At 44.6% G+C, this 19,182-nt stretch overlaps 1 protein-coding gene across 2 annotated transcripts in view; it reads left to right on the plus strand.

Annotated features, from left to right (window-relative positions):
- The window catches only part of LOC125727535 (zinc finger protein PLAGL2-like), a 28,978-nt gene extending 10,391 nt beyond the window's left edge, over positions 1 to 18,587 (plus strand). The window contains exons 2-5 of one of the 2 annotated variants that reach the window (XM_049004335.1): positions 10,166 to 10,228; positions 10,573 to 10,679; positions 10,817 to 11,305; positions 12,203 to 18,587. In XM_049004335.1, coding sequence (XP_048860292.1) covers positions 10,983 to 11,305; positions 12,203 to 13,604 — 1,725 coding nt within the window. In that variant the 5' untranslated portion in view covers positions 10,166 to 10,228; positions 10,573 to 10,679; positions 10,817 to 10,982 and the 3' untranslated portion in view covers positions 13,605 to 18,587. The remainder of the gene's footprint in view (positions 1 to 10,165; positions 10,229 to 10,572; positions 10,680 to 10,816; positions 11,306 to 12,202) is intronic. The other variant, XM_049004334.1, reaches the window with a different exon arrangement.
- Positions 18,588 to 19,182: the final 595 nt, after the last annotated feature.

Genomic DNA, 19,182 nt, shown 5'->3' on the forward strand with positions numbered 1-19,182 from the left:
ACTGCAATGTTGCCACTGGATGTCCATGGTTCAAAAAGTGATTGTGCTTCCAACAATCTGAGGAATGTGGGCTCTCCACACATTTTTGGGGCCCTTTTATCCGAGTCTGCTCCTTTTTTTTGGTCACTACCTTTAATCTTCTGTCTCCTCTACAGTGTAGCATTCAGAGCAGCAAGAGGGACCCGTGTTTCTCTGCAAAAGGTGTGAAATGGTTTTCTGGCTAACAAAAGCAAAAGAAGCCGTCCAGTGAAACTTGGTGTAGGTTTCAGTAAACAATGGGACAGAACAATGACTGTTGTTTTACACCGTGCTGACACTGCCAGACTTGGAGACTGTGAATGTGGAAAAGACCAAACAGCTTCTTAGTCATTGTATTGACTTCAGTGAGTCACAGAGGAAGGCTGTTGATTGCACTTGTTAAACTGGCAATGAAAGCTGTGGATGGTATAATTGTTAATGGCAAAGTTGTTTTCTCTAGTTAATAGCGAAAGAGGATAATACACCTGCAGTGGGTCATTAATCGTAATTAGTATTCTTTAAATGAAATTCTGTTTTCCATTCCATCGATTGTCCACAGTGGTATGACAAAGCTATCAGAAATTAGTATTATTTTTCATAGTCTGGTTATAACATTAAGCCATTTTTTGTGCAATATTTTTTTTTATTTCTGCATGTTTACATATTAGTTTCTGTTTAATGGTTATGATTGAGAATATAATGGCATGCAAAAGTATATATATATATATACTGTTCATATATATATATATATACTGTTCATATATATATATATATATATATATATATATATCATAAGGAGAACTGAAGTTGTTGAAACTGTTCTTGCACCCACTCACTAGTGCGAAAAGCCAGTGTGCTGAAGCTACTATCTAGTTCTGTTTGAGGAAACAGAAATTAGAAGCCAGGAAATACTACATTTTTTGACATTTCCTAGCCATCAGTCTGCCACTTCACCCCAAATAGAGGTGGCTGGTGACACCTTAACAGTTCATTTGTTACATATTTATGTTCATTTATTTTACTGTAAATTTTGTGGGGAAAGGACGATGTCCAAAGTCAGAATTTCATTGTACAGCAAAACTGATTGTTTTCTGTGCATATGACAATAAAACTCTCTGTAGCACTATAACTCTATATCTAGGCAATACGGAGAGTCTCCAAAGCCTTAAAGTGCCTTTAGTGCACTCTAAAGCTACCAGTACAGTTAGGGTTAAAAGTATAAAGGTAAATGTGTGAGTGTGTCTGTGGATGGATTATTTTTATATTACATTGAGGTTTTGAGGGCCATTTTTAAGGTCCCCACAAAGATCTGTGAATGCAATCAAAAAACTAAAATGCCAGAAGTCTCATATTTTGTTTGGTTTGGTTACTTATGGTTATGGTTAACCTGTGTGTGTGCAAATGTGTATGTGTTACTTAGTACTGGGTAGGAGCCCCTTTTACCTGCAGAACATCCCAAAGTATTGCAGACACGCACTCAGTGAAGTGCTGTAAACTTTCATCATGGCGCCTGGTCCATGACATTTTTGCACTTGTAATTATCCTGTTGGCTTTAACTAGCCTGGCCATTCACCTCTGACCGCTCTCATTAGCAAGGCGTTTCCACCCTCTGCTCTGCCATTGACTGGGTCTTTTAATTTACGGTAGCATGCAGGCACATAGCAAGACCACCCCCCCCAATTTCTTTACTTCCAACCAGACACATAGCCAGATAGAAAGAAAGATATTCTTTTTTAGTTTGAACTGCCCTCAAAATTTGCTGCACCCCCCCCCCCCCCCCACCAAAAAAATAACTAAAATAATGTGTGACTACAAACTTGACGCCATCCTCTGGAAACTCTAAACACTGTACTGCATGAAAATCCCAGCATTGCTGTTGCTGAGATGCTGGGACCATCACAGCTTGCACCCAGTCACACCACGTGTGTGTTGCCCATTCTGCTGCTTTGGAGGGGGGGGGTCCGGGCACACAGGGGGGGGGGGGGGGGATAGAGTACCTGGAGGAAACCCGACTATGACAAGGGGAGAACTTGCAAACACCACACACATAGAACCCTGACAGAGACGTGAATGCTGCTCCCAGAGATGTGACCAGCAATCCCAGCCACAATGCCACCCTGTCACCCCCAGACAGTCTTATGCTTATGTCATATATCAAATCAAATGGTAAGGATCTTGGGTATGAATTTACAGGCCGAGCGTATTGTGTCCATTTACTGTGGGAAGAGGCTAAAGGGAGAGTCCTGGCACGCTGCCCGTTGGCAGGATGCGGTTCTGTGCCACTGCCGGGACTCCCTGCAGACAGGGCTTTCCCTAAGCGCATCTTCCCATCCCCCCCATGCACTCGCACCAGCACACAAGCACACATTCACACGCACACGGGTGGCGGAAATAACACTGCATTCGTGAAACACAACCTCGTCCCAGCCCCAGTTCCTCCCCCAACCCTCGAGTGGCTTTTGAGACAGATATGGGGAGCTTCAAGAAATAGCTCGCGTGGATACGTCTTGTGAGCATCTGGAAAACACTGCATGACATGAAAGAGGTTTAAACCGCCCCCCCTCGCCCCCACCCGGCCTTTCCTGTAGCGTGGGCCGACTGGTTGCTGGCACAGAGATGCTAAGCATCCATCATTGGATCCTCCTCATCCCATTTCAGTGAGCTTACAACTCCTCCATTAATTGTGGCAGGAGAGGAACCCTCACTTTCATTTTCACAATTAGCTTTTATTTTTCTTCTTCATCTCTGGAATCTCTGGCTCTTTGCTGAAGTGCTGCAGTGCTTGCAGGGCGAGGGCTTGCAGTGCACCCGTGTGCACTAAGATGGATATATATATATGATTTGTGACAATCAGCATATGCCTCCATATATTTCAGCACGGCCTGTGGTCAGTGAAATCTGTGAATCGGATCCAGTTTTTGCAAATGTAATGCAGGTCCCTCCCTTACTGTAGTAGATGCCAAAGTCTCAGCTGTGTTAAAAAGCAGCACAGTCCATAATTCAGATGGGAATCTCAGGAGATGGAATGGAAATTGGATAATGAGAGAGCAAATCTCGAGGAAGTAGTGTAAGCGTCTGTGATTGATTGGCCCAGTAGATTACCGCTCACGTCTGCTCAACCTGCTCACGGATTTATGACGGCGGCGATGGTGGAGTTATGCTGAGAGCGGAGAAGATGTTTTGATGTCCCACCCAAACACGGATAGTGAACGTCATTTCAGTAAAGCGCAAGGAAGAGGTGGAGTCAGGCAGGGAAGGAGGGAGCTGTTAGCCTGGATGCTGCTCTCTTCAGTGCATGGGCCATTTTCATCACAGTGTTTCCCAATCCGGTCCTTGGGGACCCACAGATAGTCCACAGGACAGTCTGGCAGGGAGCCCGGAGGGAGCAAAAATGTGGACTGGCTGTAGGTGGCCAAGGACCGGATTGGGAAACACTGACCTAGCCTGTTTATTTTGGTATGCAGACGGATCCAATGCATCACTGCGGTGCAGACCACAGGGCGAGATTAACTGGGAATGGGGGAAGAGAAGGAGGAAGGAACGAGTGTGTCGGGCTTGTGCTAATTTCTGGTGTTTGCGTTGGCATGGAGGAGCTGTGGGTGGGAGTGTTGGGGGCTTCATTCCCCTTGTTCTCGTTCAATAATTGTGAGCACGCATGCCATGGTGCTCTGGCTGTTTGTGCGGGGTTGATGAAAACTTTCCTTCTGTTCTGTATGGGGCGGGAGGTTGTTAGTCATCACAGATTGTGTTGTTTTTTCTGTATCTTGTTGCTGGTGGGGTAGAAGTTGTAAAGTAGGTAGGGGTGGTTGGGCAGTACTTTATTAGTATTATACACCCACTGATTGGGAGAGATATTTAGATGAAATTAAATTTGATTAGATAAACATTACTGATTCCAGAGGGAAATTCTCACAGGTATGTCCATCCTACCATCTTCCATTACGTGGTTGTGGCTGGCTTGGAGCACAGGTTAAACCCGGTAATGGGAAAACAAGTAATGATCAAAAACGTGGTAAACTCAAGTAAAGTGACAAATGTCAAACTACACTGAAGTTAATATCCCTCAGCTTTGAAGCGCAGTTATACCGCTGACAGCAACCCAAGTCAGAGTCATGCCACCTGGTGACATAACTGTCAACAATTTGGATTTCCCCACGTCTCCTGGACACAAACTGACATTTCTACCTATCTGACATCTGATTTCCCCTGTCTGTCAACAGCATTTATGAAGCATTGAAAGTCCGTGAGTGCATACTGACCAAAAGTCACGTTATGGTGATTTGAGCGCAGCCTTATGCTGGAAGTATCGCTGCTTCACAAGACAGAAGAATGTCTCAGTTCATTGTAATTGGACCTCAGCTGAGGAGAGGTATTGTATGTAGGAGGTACGTGCAGCCTTTGGACAGGTGTTTCAGGGGCTTGTGTGGTTAAACGGATTCTCTGCAGAACGGCATTCTGTCTGCCAGGGACATGCCACAAGAAGGTGTGATCTGATCAGCCCGCTGTAGACCTCACTGCCTCCAGCCTTGTCACAGCATTGCAGTGGTCACTGCTTATCTGTGTTTCTCCATTTCTGCCAAACACACCCTTACCTTTAAAGTTTACCTTCACTTACATTTTTCTCTGCACATAAAATGCACAAAATTAACCAATGAATGTTTTGATGCGTTTGCCATCACCAGAACTTGCAACTGAGAGTCAGACTAACCTGCTATCAGCTGCTTGGAGTTGGCCTGACCAATACTGAAACAATCGCATGGTAATTTCAGATAGACATGTGTAATATGTGGAGTTTTTCTGGAACTTCTCAGTAATTCTCTGCTGAAACCTGCTCTTCACATATCCAAAGGCTGTTACTCCAGGTCTCACCGGTAACAGAGCTTAGGACCACTGGTGAGGTAATAAATGAACGCAGCAGTTGTCAACCCAGCCCACCTCCACATCGAGACACGCAGCTTTGCTCGTACCGTCACCTGCTGACTTGATTGCCAGCTAATTATCTGTCCTTTGATTAAATGGCTGGGATATGCAGATGCCAGGCACCTGAACTGAGAGCTGCTACACCAGTGTGGCAGGCTGAGTAGAAGGTGAGCTGGGCCACCTTGCAGTTAGTAAGACCAAATTATCTTTCATGCAGTGTTTGGAGAGTTTAGGCACCAATCTGTTAAGTCGGTGTTTCCCAATCCGGTCCTGGGGGACTCACAGACGGTCCACGTTTTTCCCTGCCGGGAGCTCGGAAGACCTTTATTCGTACTGTAGTACTTTGCTGATTCTTTAGGCTTTGTCAAAACAGACCTAAATAAGAAATGAGAACAACACATGATGTAACCTGAAACACTAAAATTATCAATATGCATATATAATTCCATTTACTAGCATTTTACTAGCAGCCAACGGTTTTTCACCCATATGTGGTAAATTCCAGTGTTCACAATGTGGGATTTAGTACAAAAGTATTTTACTCTGCACTGAATAAATCATATTGAAGTTTCAGGTTGTTTTGTGTACATTCCTGCACTTTATAGCATAAGGACACATGGGCTTTATATAGTTATGTTTAGTGCCTGAAATGCAATGGCTTGCTGATGTATATGACCAAATGGTGGGTCTCACCCCCCCACACACACACACACCACCGCTGACTTTAGTTCCTCCTTCTATGTACTCCTTGAGCCCGTAGTCATTGTGTCCTTTCACATCTGAAATGCTTGAATACACAAGTAAATAAACAAAATATTTCTGCATATATATTTATATTTTTCCGGAGTGAAAGTAGCAGTGCACTATGGTAGGTTAGCAGTAAACAACATTCCATCCAATGTAGTGTGAAAGTCACCTAAATTTAGCATCACGTATCAGCCGGACACAAGTCAATTTCAAATTCCAGCTAGGCTAATTAGCTGTACCATCAAGTGCGTTAAGCAAATAGCCCATTGCGTTAGGCTTGCCATGACCAAAAAACAGCTGGAAAAATTTAAAAAAGAAGACATAAATATATATTGCTGGAGATGATTTGTGTGACAGCGTAGCAGGCCATGAACACGCGGTGTTTCTTAGGCGGACATTCCGTTTTATATTCTCATATGCATCCTCCAGGCCTAGATAAACATTCTGGTGAATTATGGCTTGATTTCTTCGCTATTACTGTTTATACTGATAGAGAAGTCCAGTGTGGACTATGAGGTGACTGGTGCGTCCCGTCATTTGGTGGAGGCGATGTCCGTGGAGGTCCAGTAGGAGGCGCTCTCGGCTGGGTATGAGTCCAGGTATTTATCCCAGCAGAAAACTGCGGTTCTTCCCACTATACCAGCAACCAGGCCTCAAGCAGCATACGCTGAATAAATCAGAAAGACCTTCTTCATGGATGCTCCATCTGCTTCTGCCTCTCTCTAGTACTGGGAGGGGCACGTGCTTATTACAGGGCTTAATGTGTTGAATTTATTATTATGTTTGTCTATAAAAAGAGGGGGGGGTGCTTTTCCGCATACTGTTTTCTGAGTGTCAGGCTTTCTTAGAACGTGCCAACGTGCGTAAGGAGTTTATACGATCAAAATAAACAACACAAAGAAACTGCAGCTTCTGTAACCGTCTGGAGAGACTCTTGACCACAGGGTCTATGTTTAGCAACGGTAACGATGCTGGTAGTTTGGCCACATCCCAAACTGCCACCAGACCCTTTGTAACTGCCGATGGATGTGAGGGTTGGCCTGGCTCTCCGCGGAGGGGAGACCTCATACCGGCTTCCTGTCCCCGAGCGCCGCACCCCACGGGGGCTTCTGGTGAGCAGCTCCGTGCCGCCCGAGGGGAAGCGAAACCCAGCGAGTCCATTCAGTTGTGCAACGCTCCTGTGAAGGCCTTTTCAGAGCGAGCTCCCGTCCGCGCGGGAAGACTCAGCGGTGCCGCTCTTTCCTTTTCTTTCTGCCATGGATGGAGTGAATGGCGTAGGGATGCCACCCTACTGGGCTATCTGTGGTCTTGGGGGGTGGGCGGGGGGGTCTGTTGATTTAGACCCCTTTGTGAGTATGCTTTGTCAAAATGGCTGCTGAATTCCAGAAGCATTAACCGTTCGCAATGAAAACGAACAGGGGGGGGGGATATTTTTGGAGGTTAGTGCTGTCGTCATTCCAGGCCAGGCCAGGGACCGTGTTTTTACTCTCTAGCTAGCAGCTCAGAGTGAGGATTTGAAATTTGGTGAGCAGTCATGCTCTTAGAGATGATGGGGCTGTGAGGGGGGATTTGAGCTACCTATCCCGCCACGGTTATAGCGGTGAACGTGGTCCGCTGCCCTCCGGCATCCGTTATAAGGCATCGTTAAAATGGGTGCGAAAAATGAACACGTCCTGTCCTTATTATATGTGTGTGCTTGTTTCTCACTTGTGGGGCTAAGGGGTGGCATCTTCTTTTGGACAGGCGTCAGCGCACTGCCATTGGTTATCAGAGAGAGGTTCTTTTTCTCTCAGACTAATAAACACTCACCTGACCAGTCAGTCTGTCAAGCTGCTATTCAGTTGTACCAGATACAAGTCACTGTAGAGTGGTTTGGCTACCTTTCAGATGTAATAAAACACACTTTAATACTTCCTTCCCTCTGTATGTCTGTGTGTCTGTCACACCTCTGTTACCTAAGCTAAAATCAGGCGCTGTACCAGAAAAGACTGAAAAAGGCGGAGGATCCTTTTGCCGATGGTCTTTTTTTTTGTTTGAACCCTAAACAATCACACTTGTTTTTTAATGTCTAGGTATGTCAGTAATAACACAAAGTCTTACATTTGTCTGAAACTGTAAGCATTTACCTTTAAAAATGTAATTTAAATGTAATTTAAAAATGTACCAATGGGCAGGTCAGGGTCAGTCTGGAGCCTATCCCAGGAATCCCAGGGCACAGGACAGGAAGCAGTGCAGATGGGATACCAGTCCATTACAGCACTGAAAATGACAAAAGGAAAAAGGTTAATGAAAAGTCTCTCTGGGGCATGGGTGTCTTTTCACAGGCTATGCACAGCTGTGTGTGTTTGAAGAGGTTTAGTCCATCCATTCATGGCTGTGAGATAAGGAAGTGTTCTCATTCTCCGCTATTGGTATGTCTGCCCCCCCCCCCCCCCCCCCAAAAAAAAAAAAAAAAACACAGCTTGCGTTTTTCATTCATCAATTTTTTTTCCTTATAGTCTGCTACCAGCATCCTGCACAAGTCTCCCAAGGTGCAAGTAATTACTGAGGGAGAAGAATTATACATGTAAGATGTACCGAAAGGCAGAGCCGGGTGGGACTGAGTAATAAACATAGGATGCACTGAAGGCCAGAGTCGGGTTGCAGTGAGAGTGAGTAATAGTGGCGTAATGACGCACAGAGCAAACGATTCAATACACTTTACGATGCACAGCCCAAAATTCGCTGCACTTCACCAATTTTCTAACAAGTGTAATTTCAATCAGATGTCTCTGACTCACCTCCTCCACAATGACCTCCAATGATCTCCTCCACAATCTCTGAATCAATAATTTTTCATTCTGCCCTTACATTTTTGTGTAAGTAAAACTCCCACAAGCCGCTTGCAGTACAGCATAGACTGATATTAGATCTGTCTCTTCTCCAACCCAAATTTCTTCCTCCGTTGGCTGTAATGCTAAATCTCTGGCAATAAATGTAAGATGTACTGAAGGGCAGAGCCGGGGGCGGGACTGGGAACAGCTCATCATCTGGGAGCCTGAGCACCTTGTATAGCATGTAGCTATCATGTTCTCCTTATGCCACTGAGGCAACACAACTGACTGTGTCTCGGGGATCCCAGTACCATGGGCTGCCCTTATGCACGCGGGCAGGGACTAGCACTCACAGCCATGCTACCTCAGTGCTCCTTGCCAGTGTGGGCAGCAAAGTGTCACTCACCTTTGCGGAGTCACTCAGATAGCACTAGGCACAATGGCCTGGCTTACCCACTCCCCACCACCATTTCTTTTCACTTCTTCCTTCCTTTGCCTTATGCCCTTGTGTTCTGGCATGCTCTCTCTCTGTCACACTTTCTTGTAGGGCAGTTGTCACCCAAGCTCAGCTCAGTGAACTCAGTTTCTATTTAAAGACTTGCAGCAGTTTGAACTGCTCGGCCCTTAGCCCTGCAGGCCTGAGGAAGCATAAGCCTGTGTGCCACCGTGCCGGTACACGCCGCTGACAGATCAGCACGACGCAAACGGCCGTGTCCACCCGCCCGGCCTCATCTGGCATTCTTTGATAAGATGGCCACCATCGTCCTCATCATCTTGTACTTTAGCGTGCATCGTCGTGGTCGTATTCCTCCAGGTATATTTAGGGTGTGTAATTGGATAATGTTTCTGGGCTGAAATAGCCAGAGCACCACGATGCAGTTACTAGATAGGTCTGCGTTTCGTTACATTACACTGGCTTACATTCTCGGTCGTGTGCTCGAGGCAGAAGTAAGACTGCCTCAGATTGAGATCTGGAGAGTGGACCAATTCACCCGGCTGAGCAGTGACGTCACACCTTGCGAGAGCTCGCGCTGTGACCTATTAATGTCTCACTCTCTTCCTCCTGAAGCAACGGAAGTTCAGCTCCAGAATCTGGTGCAGCTACCAAGAAACTCTACGTCAACAAAGAAAACCTGAGTTACGCAGAGTAACCGGTGAAGTTCTCGAGGTTTTTCGTTGCCCACTTATTAAGCTGATTCGACCGCATCTTGCATGATTATACAAATTTAAATTTTAAACTCAAATGCAGGTTTGATTTTTAATGTTGCCCACTTCCTACCATATGCATTCTGACGTTATAGCTAGTCTTTTATCATGGGCTGGCTCAATTTTTCTTGATGTCCCCCATTCTGTTTGATAACTTAAGTATATGTAAACATTTGTAGCATTTGGAATTCAAAGGCTATCTACCCTATCTTATCCTGAAGCATTCTAATGCTCCTATTACAGAGCTTGAAAATGATCATTTTAACTGAAATATCCTATTGTCCTTTAGTGCCCCCTAGTGGTTTAGATTGGCTCAATTTTTCCATCTGTTGGTCCATAATCCATCCAGCCCCGAATCGGACTGGCTATCTCAGATACTGGTCATTTTCCTAGTGGGTCAATGGGTTTGTGGGGACATTGACCCCTAAGCCCAGGGCTGTTTTTTTTTTTTTTTATCACAGTCCATCCATCCATTCAACCATCCATCCATCCATATATCCAACCATCTTCTAACATTTATCCTGGTCAGTGGCAATTTGTCACTATTTTAAGCATTTTTTAAATAAAATATTATTCCTGATGTAATAGAGAATGTGGTTTGTTAAAGTGAAAACAGTACACTCTATACTATTTCATGTGCAGTGAACGGTATTCCACACATCTATATGCTAACTCCTGTGTATCTCTACATTGACGCTATACGGAAGTTCTTTCCGTCATTTCAAACTCTCTCCCTTGCTCACACTTATAAGCTTGATGCATAACTGTGGCATCACGGGGGGGTTCGCCGTGTCCTCCGCATCCCGGCATGAGATTCTCGGCTTCATTGAGTAATACATTTCCTATTTCGTTTCCTTGTTTGCTGTAGGCCAGTGAAGATGCACAGCAATACCAGCTACTCACCCCCAACTGATGCTGTAGGCACCGGGTGAGAGGGGGGAAATTCACATTCACAAGATACCTGCAGATTCAAAGGTACATTTTCCTCTATATGCTAAGATCTACAATGTTTATGGAATGCTTCTGTGTGCATCATACAGTTAGGCATATTAACTGCTAGCACACCCTTTGTAGCGTGACTGCTTGACCGCCTCTCTGATGTGTGGGTGCAGGTTTGCAGCTGAGGTACACCGTTGGCCCACTCGGCCCCTCTGAGCGCAACCCAGCCCCTCCCCCCCCCCCCCCCGACATCCCGCACGCAGCTCCGGCACCACGCAAAGCCTGGAGGGCGGGGCGGCCCCAACCATCACCCCATGGCAACGGCACACTAGGGCTGCCATGGCAGCAGGTGCCACCGATGCCCCACGCCAGCATACCGCACTGAGCCCGGAGCACGAGGAACGACGAGCCGCCGCCGCTGCCAAGCTTTTCCGAGGCAGACTGCCCCTGGGCAGAGAGAGCAAGAGCGAGAGAGAGAGAGAGGAGTGCGAGAGGCTGCGGGAGGGCCGCTTGGGCAGGAGCCAGTGCCCGGTGTGTGGGGCTCTCTTCGGCTCGCACGACCAGCTCCGCCTTCACGCCTTCTGCCATACTGGAGAGAAGCCCTTCCGCTGCTTCCAGCCAAACTGTGGAAAGGCCTTTGTCTCCAAATACAAACTGTTCAGGTATGGTCTACGGCCTTCTGGGAAGTGGATGTGATCATCCGGGACAGGGGAACTGAGGCTGAAGCTAGCAGAGAGATTAACAACATGCACGGCTAACAGAAGGTCTTGGTCTCAGAAGGGCTCCTCTGTTGAATGCTTGGGAGACACACTTACCTAATGCTGGTCCCACCACAGTATCCAGGAAATTGATTTAAATAGGGGTCAGCTACGTAACTAAAGTAACGTAACAATGAGAAATGGCCTCATAGAGTTTTTGAGTATGCCACACAGCGATTTTCATTTAATCATTTGTGTGTTTCATCCAGTTGTTCCTGGACACTCTCTTCAGCCTAAATTTCCAGCAAACACTGCACCTAGGCTGTAGACCAGAGTGATCCCTTTGTCACCATGTTTGTTAAATGTTTGTCACTACCTGATCTGTACAGCCTACCTGATCTGTACAGCCTACCCGATCAGTTCCTTCCGGGTTTAGTTCACGTGTACATGTGGATATGCCTGTGCCAGTTGCATCATTGACATCCTGTCTGTGTTCTGTGCTAGGGCACATCTAGGGTGTTTCTCAGTACGTGTGCTTCACTCTACTTGTGTTCTTGTGTGCCCGTTTTACCTCATCTTCCATTGCCGAAGACCAGTTACAATACTAAGAGCAGATGTACAGAGGATGGTAAAAAACCCATTTTTTGCCGCACCCCAAATATCAAGTATACATTAGTTGAATCCTCACCAAACGAGACTAATCCCATGATTCATGGTGCCCCAAGTTAATTTTTGGGAGGCATGTTATCAAGACCGGTCTTGCCAAGACCACAAGTACGATCTTTGCGTTCTTGGTATTGAGAAACACCCCAGGTGACCGGGAGACGGTGTCACCAATCATGTTGTTGGTCTGTCCCCTAGGCATATGGCCACACATTCTCCACAGAAGACCCACCAGTGCTCATTCTGTGATAAGATGTTTCACCGAAAAGATCACCTGAAGAACCACCTGCAGACCCACGACCCGAACAAGGAGGCCTTCAGGTGCGAGGAGTGCGGCAAGAACTACAACACCAAGCTGGGCTACAAGCGTCACGTGGCCATGCATGCGGCGACCAGCGGAGATCTCACCTGCAAGGTGTGCCTGCAGAGCTATGAGAGCACCCCCGTGCTGCTGGAGCACCTCAAGAGTCACTCGGGCAAGTCGTCCGGCGGCACCAAGGAAAAGAAGCACCCCTGCGACCACTGCGACCGCCGCTTCTACACACGCAAGGACGTCCGCCGCCACATGGTGGTCCACACGGGCCGTAAGGACTTCCTGTGCCAATACTGTGCCCAGCGCTTTGGCCGGAAGGACCACTTGACACGACATGTGAAGAAGAGCCACTCGCAGGAGCTGCTGAAGATCAAGGCCGAGCCGCCTGACCTGCTCGGCCTTCTGGGCTCTGGGTCGCCCCCATGTGCCGTCAAGGAAGAGCTCAGTCCCATGGTGTGCATGGGTTCCTCTAAGGACTCCATGCTGAGCAAGCCCTTCCCTGGAGCATTCCCCATGGGCATGTACAATCCACACCTGCAGGCCATGTCCAATTCTGGGCCTCCTCACCACTCCCTGGTGTCGGGTCCTCTGTCCACCCCCATGGGGATGGGCTGCCACATGGAGTCCCCCTCCCCTCTTCACCACCATCATCACCACCATCACCACCATCACCACCATCACCATGCTTCCCCCTCGTCCCAGCAGCAGCAACAGCAGCAGCAGCAACAGCATCCACAGCCACCCCTTCCTAAGTACCAGCTTGGATCTACCTCATATCTACTGGAGAAGCCCCTGAAGGTGGAGATGGAGAGCTTCCTGATGGATCTGCAGAGTGGGCTGCCCGTGCCCCCGCAGGCTGACGCCCTTGGCAGCTCCCCAGCTAAAGAGGGTCTCGAGCACCAGCAGGTGCTGCCAGATGATCTCAGTGGGGAGCACCTCCTGTCCAAAAGCCCGGCTGTCATCGCAGAGTCTGTGTGTGCTGCTAACATGGACTTCTCCCACCTGCTGGGCTTCCTGCCACTCAACCTGCCCCCATACAATCCTCCCATGAGCGCTGGCGGCCTGGTCATGGGCTACTCCTCCTCAACCTCATCGTCCTCCTCCTCGTCATCCTCCCACATGACCGATCCTCACGCTCCACCACATACCTCTTTGCAACCGCAACCTCAGGAGTCACAGGGCTCCGGCGGGGGCCTCAGCCTGGGGCCCCTGCACTCACTCCCTCCAGTGTTCAGCACCAGCCTCAGTGCCACCACTCTCCCTCGCTTTCACCAAGCCTTCCAGTGAGGGCCACACCTCCCTGGGGTCAGGGGTCGAAACACTTGAACACTTAGAAGCCTTAATTTAAGCGCACAAATGCTTATGATTGAGCCCAGAGAAAGCTAAACTAGATGTAAAGAACTTAAACGCAAATCGCTTTGATTTAGGCTTCCTCTCTACTGTTTGGTTGCCAGTCTGTTAATCCTTATCATCCAACTTCATTCAAACACTCACTTACCCCTCCCATATATATGTCATAATTGATTGGCATAATCAGTGAATCAGTAGTCATGATACTACAAGTCTGTTTACTAGATAATAATAAAGAGAGGAAAGAAAGCTCAAACATTTTCTGTCCAGGAAATAGTTTTAACTGCATTAAGATTATTATACTTTTCCAAATATGAAATCAAAACAGCTGGATTGTATCCCTTCCACCTCTGTCCGTGTCCACATCTGGTTGTAGTTATCATGAACCTAAAGAGGCTTTCCAGAGAGGCGTGAAAAATTAGTGAAGGAATGAAGTAACGACGTCAAGGCAAGCTATCTCACCACAGAACGTGCTTTGCAAACTTTAACTTTGCTTAATCCGAGCAACATTTGCTCCTATGTACTCGAACATAACGCCCGTTTATTCTTTAAACCAAATAACTGTAAGGAAATATCACTTTTAAAGCAGTTTTGGAACTGATGAAATAAAATCAGGTACCATGAGCTGTCCTCTGTGGGGCTGTGTAGACCTCTTAACTGTGAGAAATAGCTAAACTTAGATGCTACCGAACACAGCAGGAGTGCCTGTATATACACTTTTCTCAGGCCAGTGTGACAACAGGTTGACAACAAGAGTAATTTTGTTCATACAGTGAACTCTGGGGTGGTTTCACTCCTAACGGTGCTGCACTGAATTGGAAATGATAGACAGACCTGAAAGCAGCGTTTACAGGTGTAAGAAAATCTAAATGCACTGCAAGTAAGCTTGTGTAAATATAGCAGATCTCTCTGCTGTTTCATGTAGCGCAAATCCAAGTAATAGACAGGATGTGAAACTGTGAGTTTTGTTCTTGTAAAAAGAAGCACTTTTACATAAAGGAGGCACTTCGACTGCTTGAATTGGATGAGAACCGCAGAACTCGTGTGACTCTGCCAATTATGCCGCTCAACGTGAAACATCTGGTTTATATACAAAAAAAAACCCAACCGACCAAATAAACACACCCAAAAAGACACTGTTAGAGCTGCTCTCACACACAGCAACAAGCTTCAAGGAAGGTTTTAATCGCCAGTCTTCCTTCCAGCACTAATTTTTGAAAAACAGATTTTTTTTAACAGTATCGATGTTAACAGACCTCACTTCATGAACCCCCCCCCCTCGTAAATTAATGTTTCTTTTTCAGATAAAAGCAAATGTTTTACGCAGTTTTTAGATGCTCATGGTAATAATAACCCTGACATATGTGAATAGTAAAGATAATGATGACAATTATGACATTTTTGCAGTGTACGGAATTAGACGATGAAAAATATCTCTCTCTCTCACTCTCTCTCTCTCTCTATATATATATATATATATAAATATATATATTTACACATTATGATTGCTTTTCAATAAAAGGTAAATTAGGTAGATTTATTAAGAAATTGCTGATATTTTTAAATGTCTGGCAGGTTTACATTTCATGTCTTGCATTATATTGATCAAAAACAGATGAAGTATTAGCTTTCTTTATTAGCCTTGGTTTTGTCCTGTAGCTGTTCATATGTGTATGAGCTAAAATAGAGTTTTGGATTATAGGTTGACAAATACAACATAGTGGAATAATAAATTAGGATGGACTCAGCAAAACGATGGAAATAATGACCTAAGTGTCAGAATCTCTTTATTCCCCATTCACTGACAACTTGGACACATTGGCCAACTGACACAGGTTGTTGGTTAATGTTTTCTAAATGCTTCCTTTCTTATTTTAAGCAACGTAGCCCCCCCCCCCCCCCCCCCCCCCCCGACATATACAGCCCTCTAATAAGTAAAGACAACACAAGATGTTAATTTTCTTTAGCAGATTTGTTGACGTGCCAGACTAGGAACCACTGTTATTTGCTTTGTTCATACATTTACTCAAGACTCAAATGTCAGTCGTGCCTGTAATTATATGGGACCGAAGAAGCTGGCTTATGACGGAACTGCTGCCTCTCCGTTGGTGTCACGGCAGCACATTTGTCCCCAGTCAGGTGACGTCCCTCATATCCCACCACAAAAAAAAAAAAAATCTGTTGCTGCTTTTCTCTATGGTTGTCATTAACTGTAGACCACTATTAAAAAATAATTAAAAAAAAGGACTTTCAGTCTTGTGGAAACCAGGCTGAAATGTGCACGTCTCTGTATCTCACATTGCTTGGTATCCATTAAGTAGCTGCTTCGTAGGTTCAAAGAAAAGAGCAAAGAGACATTGACCTGGTCTTTGACATTCAAAGCATGAGACGCCTCATAGGAATATTGCTTTCTTTATTTTATTTCATTTTTGTTTGTTGTATTATATATTTTTTATTTTACTGTTTGTTGCAACAGGACCTCGTAATAACACAACGCATCACCTCATTAATTTGTTTCTTACCAAAAACCTGGGGAGAAGAAACTACAATTTGCACAATCGCTTATTTAAGTAATTCAGCGAGCATTTGGTCTTGTGATCAAATGTATTTTGTAATTCGGCAAAAAAAAAAAAAAAAAACACCATTCAACGTGCGCCAAAAGTGTTGTTCATAAGCATATCTGTACTTGGTCTTAAGCAATATTTGAAATACAGTGTAATCACCTGAAACTGGAAAGTCTTTTTGTAATTGAAAATGAAACCCAGGAAACTCATTCCGTTATCTATCAGCTCCGAAATACTTAGTGGTCATATTTTTGACTGCAAATGTACATATTTGTAGTGTGAGTTCGGAGATCAGAATACAAGATCCCTGACACACTGAGAGATTGCAGAGATACTTGATTGCAGAAAACAGCGGGCATTTCACCTGCTTTCGTGTGCGTTGTTTACCTGACCAAAAAGATCCACTGGGGCTTCACTTTCAAAATTATTTGTTGATCAGAAAATCCGGAGTTAGTACTTCTATCCTGAATGATACTACGATTCAGGTGAAAAAAAAATATATATATATATTTCTTCCCTATTGACAATGCTGCCCTGAAATAATATAATGGATTAAACATGATTAAAGATAACGTAAGAGAATAGTCACGAGATCAAATTATTTTATTTGAATGGTTTGTACTTATTTTGAGTCAAATATAGTGCAGTATTTTTTTTTAAGAATATTTATTTAAGAAAACAAAGCTGTTATGTCGTTGGTCAGTTTTTCCTCCCTGGGTTTCTGTGAGCTTATCTGAATCTTAGCACTTTCAAACATTTAAAAAGAGTATTTGTTTTTCTTATAAAATTCAATCGTGTTTATGTTTTAAATAGTGTAATTGATTTTGTTTATGTAATTGCCATTAGTTTGTGTAGATTGAATTAATCTTTGTATGTTTTAAGAATAACAGTATTTTGATAGACCTCACTAATATTTTTATTTGTTTCCCAGGCACCTCACCCCACCCCCGGAACAGAGAACAAAGTTTCTCTGAATTAATCATCAGAGCTCTAATAGTCCATAGCATGTTAGTGCCGCAAAAATTCGTGATGTTACCCCAACATCATCTTCCAAGAAACACTTCTTTTAAAATGGCTCATTCGATTGGCAGAATACGTAATCTGCCATTAAAAAACACCCCAAGAATCATGTTTACAGAAATATGCCTCCTCAAGTATAAGAAGAGTATTTTTTGATTTACAGATAAATATTTAAAAAACATTGCGGGGTAATTCCCACCCTCATTGACGTCTTTGGTAAGGAGCGTAACACTGAATGGAGGTGCATTTTTGTTGTACAGCTCAACACTGAAAGCAAAACTTTCACAAATTTCAGTTTATATTTTGTTCACTCTGCCCATCATAAAAAAACAACCTTCAGTAATAAAAACTACCTTGACACCCCTGCAGCCTTCAGTGATGTCCAGATGGGACAGAATTATGAAAAACTTGAGACTGGAGGAGGTGTTATAAGTAGCATAAAGAAGTGTTTCTTTGCCTGTCATATTGATAGGTCAAAGTTTTTAAGTGGAGGGGGTCCTATCCCTGTACTCCCACAGCACTGAATTCAGTGGCAGCGTAAAACTTAGTCAATCTGCAGAAGCTTGTACATTTCCGTCATGGTGCTGCAAGGGGACTGTAGATTCAGGGCTGATCCGTTACACTGTGTAGCCACTAGGTGTCCCCTCGCAACTCAGGCTAAACTTGGTGCAAACACCGCGCGTGTCGAACTCTCACCTGCCCTGAGCTCTTGCGTGTCTTCTGGGGGCATGAAGCACCTCTGCATCTATTACCTGTGGCAGTTCTGCTCAGTTTCAAGTCACTGTGCCTTCTAGGCCTGCACTTATCTCCTCAGTTTTCAGCAAGCTAGTAGGTGCAAACTTAAGGGAATAATTAGTATGTGCGTCTGAGGAAGAATTAATGGAAGAAATTCATTTTCGCTTTACTGAGAAGCTGGGTACTGTCAGGAAAAAAAAAATCCATTAGTAGTTTTATATATTTTTAGCAAAATGTAAGTCTTGCATTCCAAGCCTTGTATGTATCTTTAGCAACATAGCCTTTTACTTTTAGTGTCCTCCTTATTACTGCCACCGCTGGACAAAAGTGAAAAACAGATTAATATTTGCATTCATCCTACACTATTTTTTTTTTTATAGCATGAAGTTTATCAAGTACAGGGAGAATTGTGCAAAAGTGCTTTGGTGACGTCTGCTTTTTGTTACAGTTCACATGCAATCAGTTGCTGCAATGTAAAATGACAGATTTGTATATTGGTTAATCCAAAGAAAAGACCTTACAACAAACCTATTTACTTATTGTACAGTGCATTGTACCTTTGACTTGTGTTGTTAATGATTAAAAGAGAACTACGGTTTCATACTTTTGTCATATTTCACTGATGCCTAAAGGCAGTACAGTTTACCACATGTACAGCGGATTCCTTAGGGAATGAGACTGCAGATTTATTTCTCGGCACTTTTATTGTTTCATACATTGTGGAACTGGACATTCTTAAAAGAGGAAAGGATAACAAAAAAAAAAAAAAAAACATGCTGTGTGATATAAACAGTGATGCGTTTTGGTACATACAGCACCTAAGAACAGCTAAATGCCATAATACAAAGCATTATTTACATTAACACACATCCAGTGAACCACGCACACATGCCCAGCAGGAAAAGTATATCTGTGCAAATACTTATGTCTGATATCCGCACTCCAGATGTTAAATCTGATTAATGAAGCTGGACGGCCAATTTTTCTAATCTTGGAATGAAGAGCAAGTACCCTTTTTTCTCTCAACTTCCATCTAAACAAAGCCCACATACGTGCCACAATAGTAAATGCTGGTTTTCATCATGCCTGTCACGACTGATCAAAAGAATGCAATTCAAATGTAGATGCGATGCCTGCTAAATGGTTTTAAACCTACGTCCACCTACAGAAAGGTGCCAGGACAGACCTGTATTCTT

This window comes from Brienomyrus brachyistius, unplaced genomic scaffold (genome assembly GCF_023856365.1).
Source record: "Brienomyrus brachyistius isolate T26 unplaced genomic scaffold, BBRACH_0.4 scaffold102, whole genome shotgun sequence".
NCBI lineage: Eukaryota > Metazoa > Chordata > Actinopteri > Osteoglossiformes > Mormyridae > Brienomyrus > Brienomyrus brachyistius.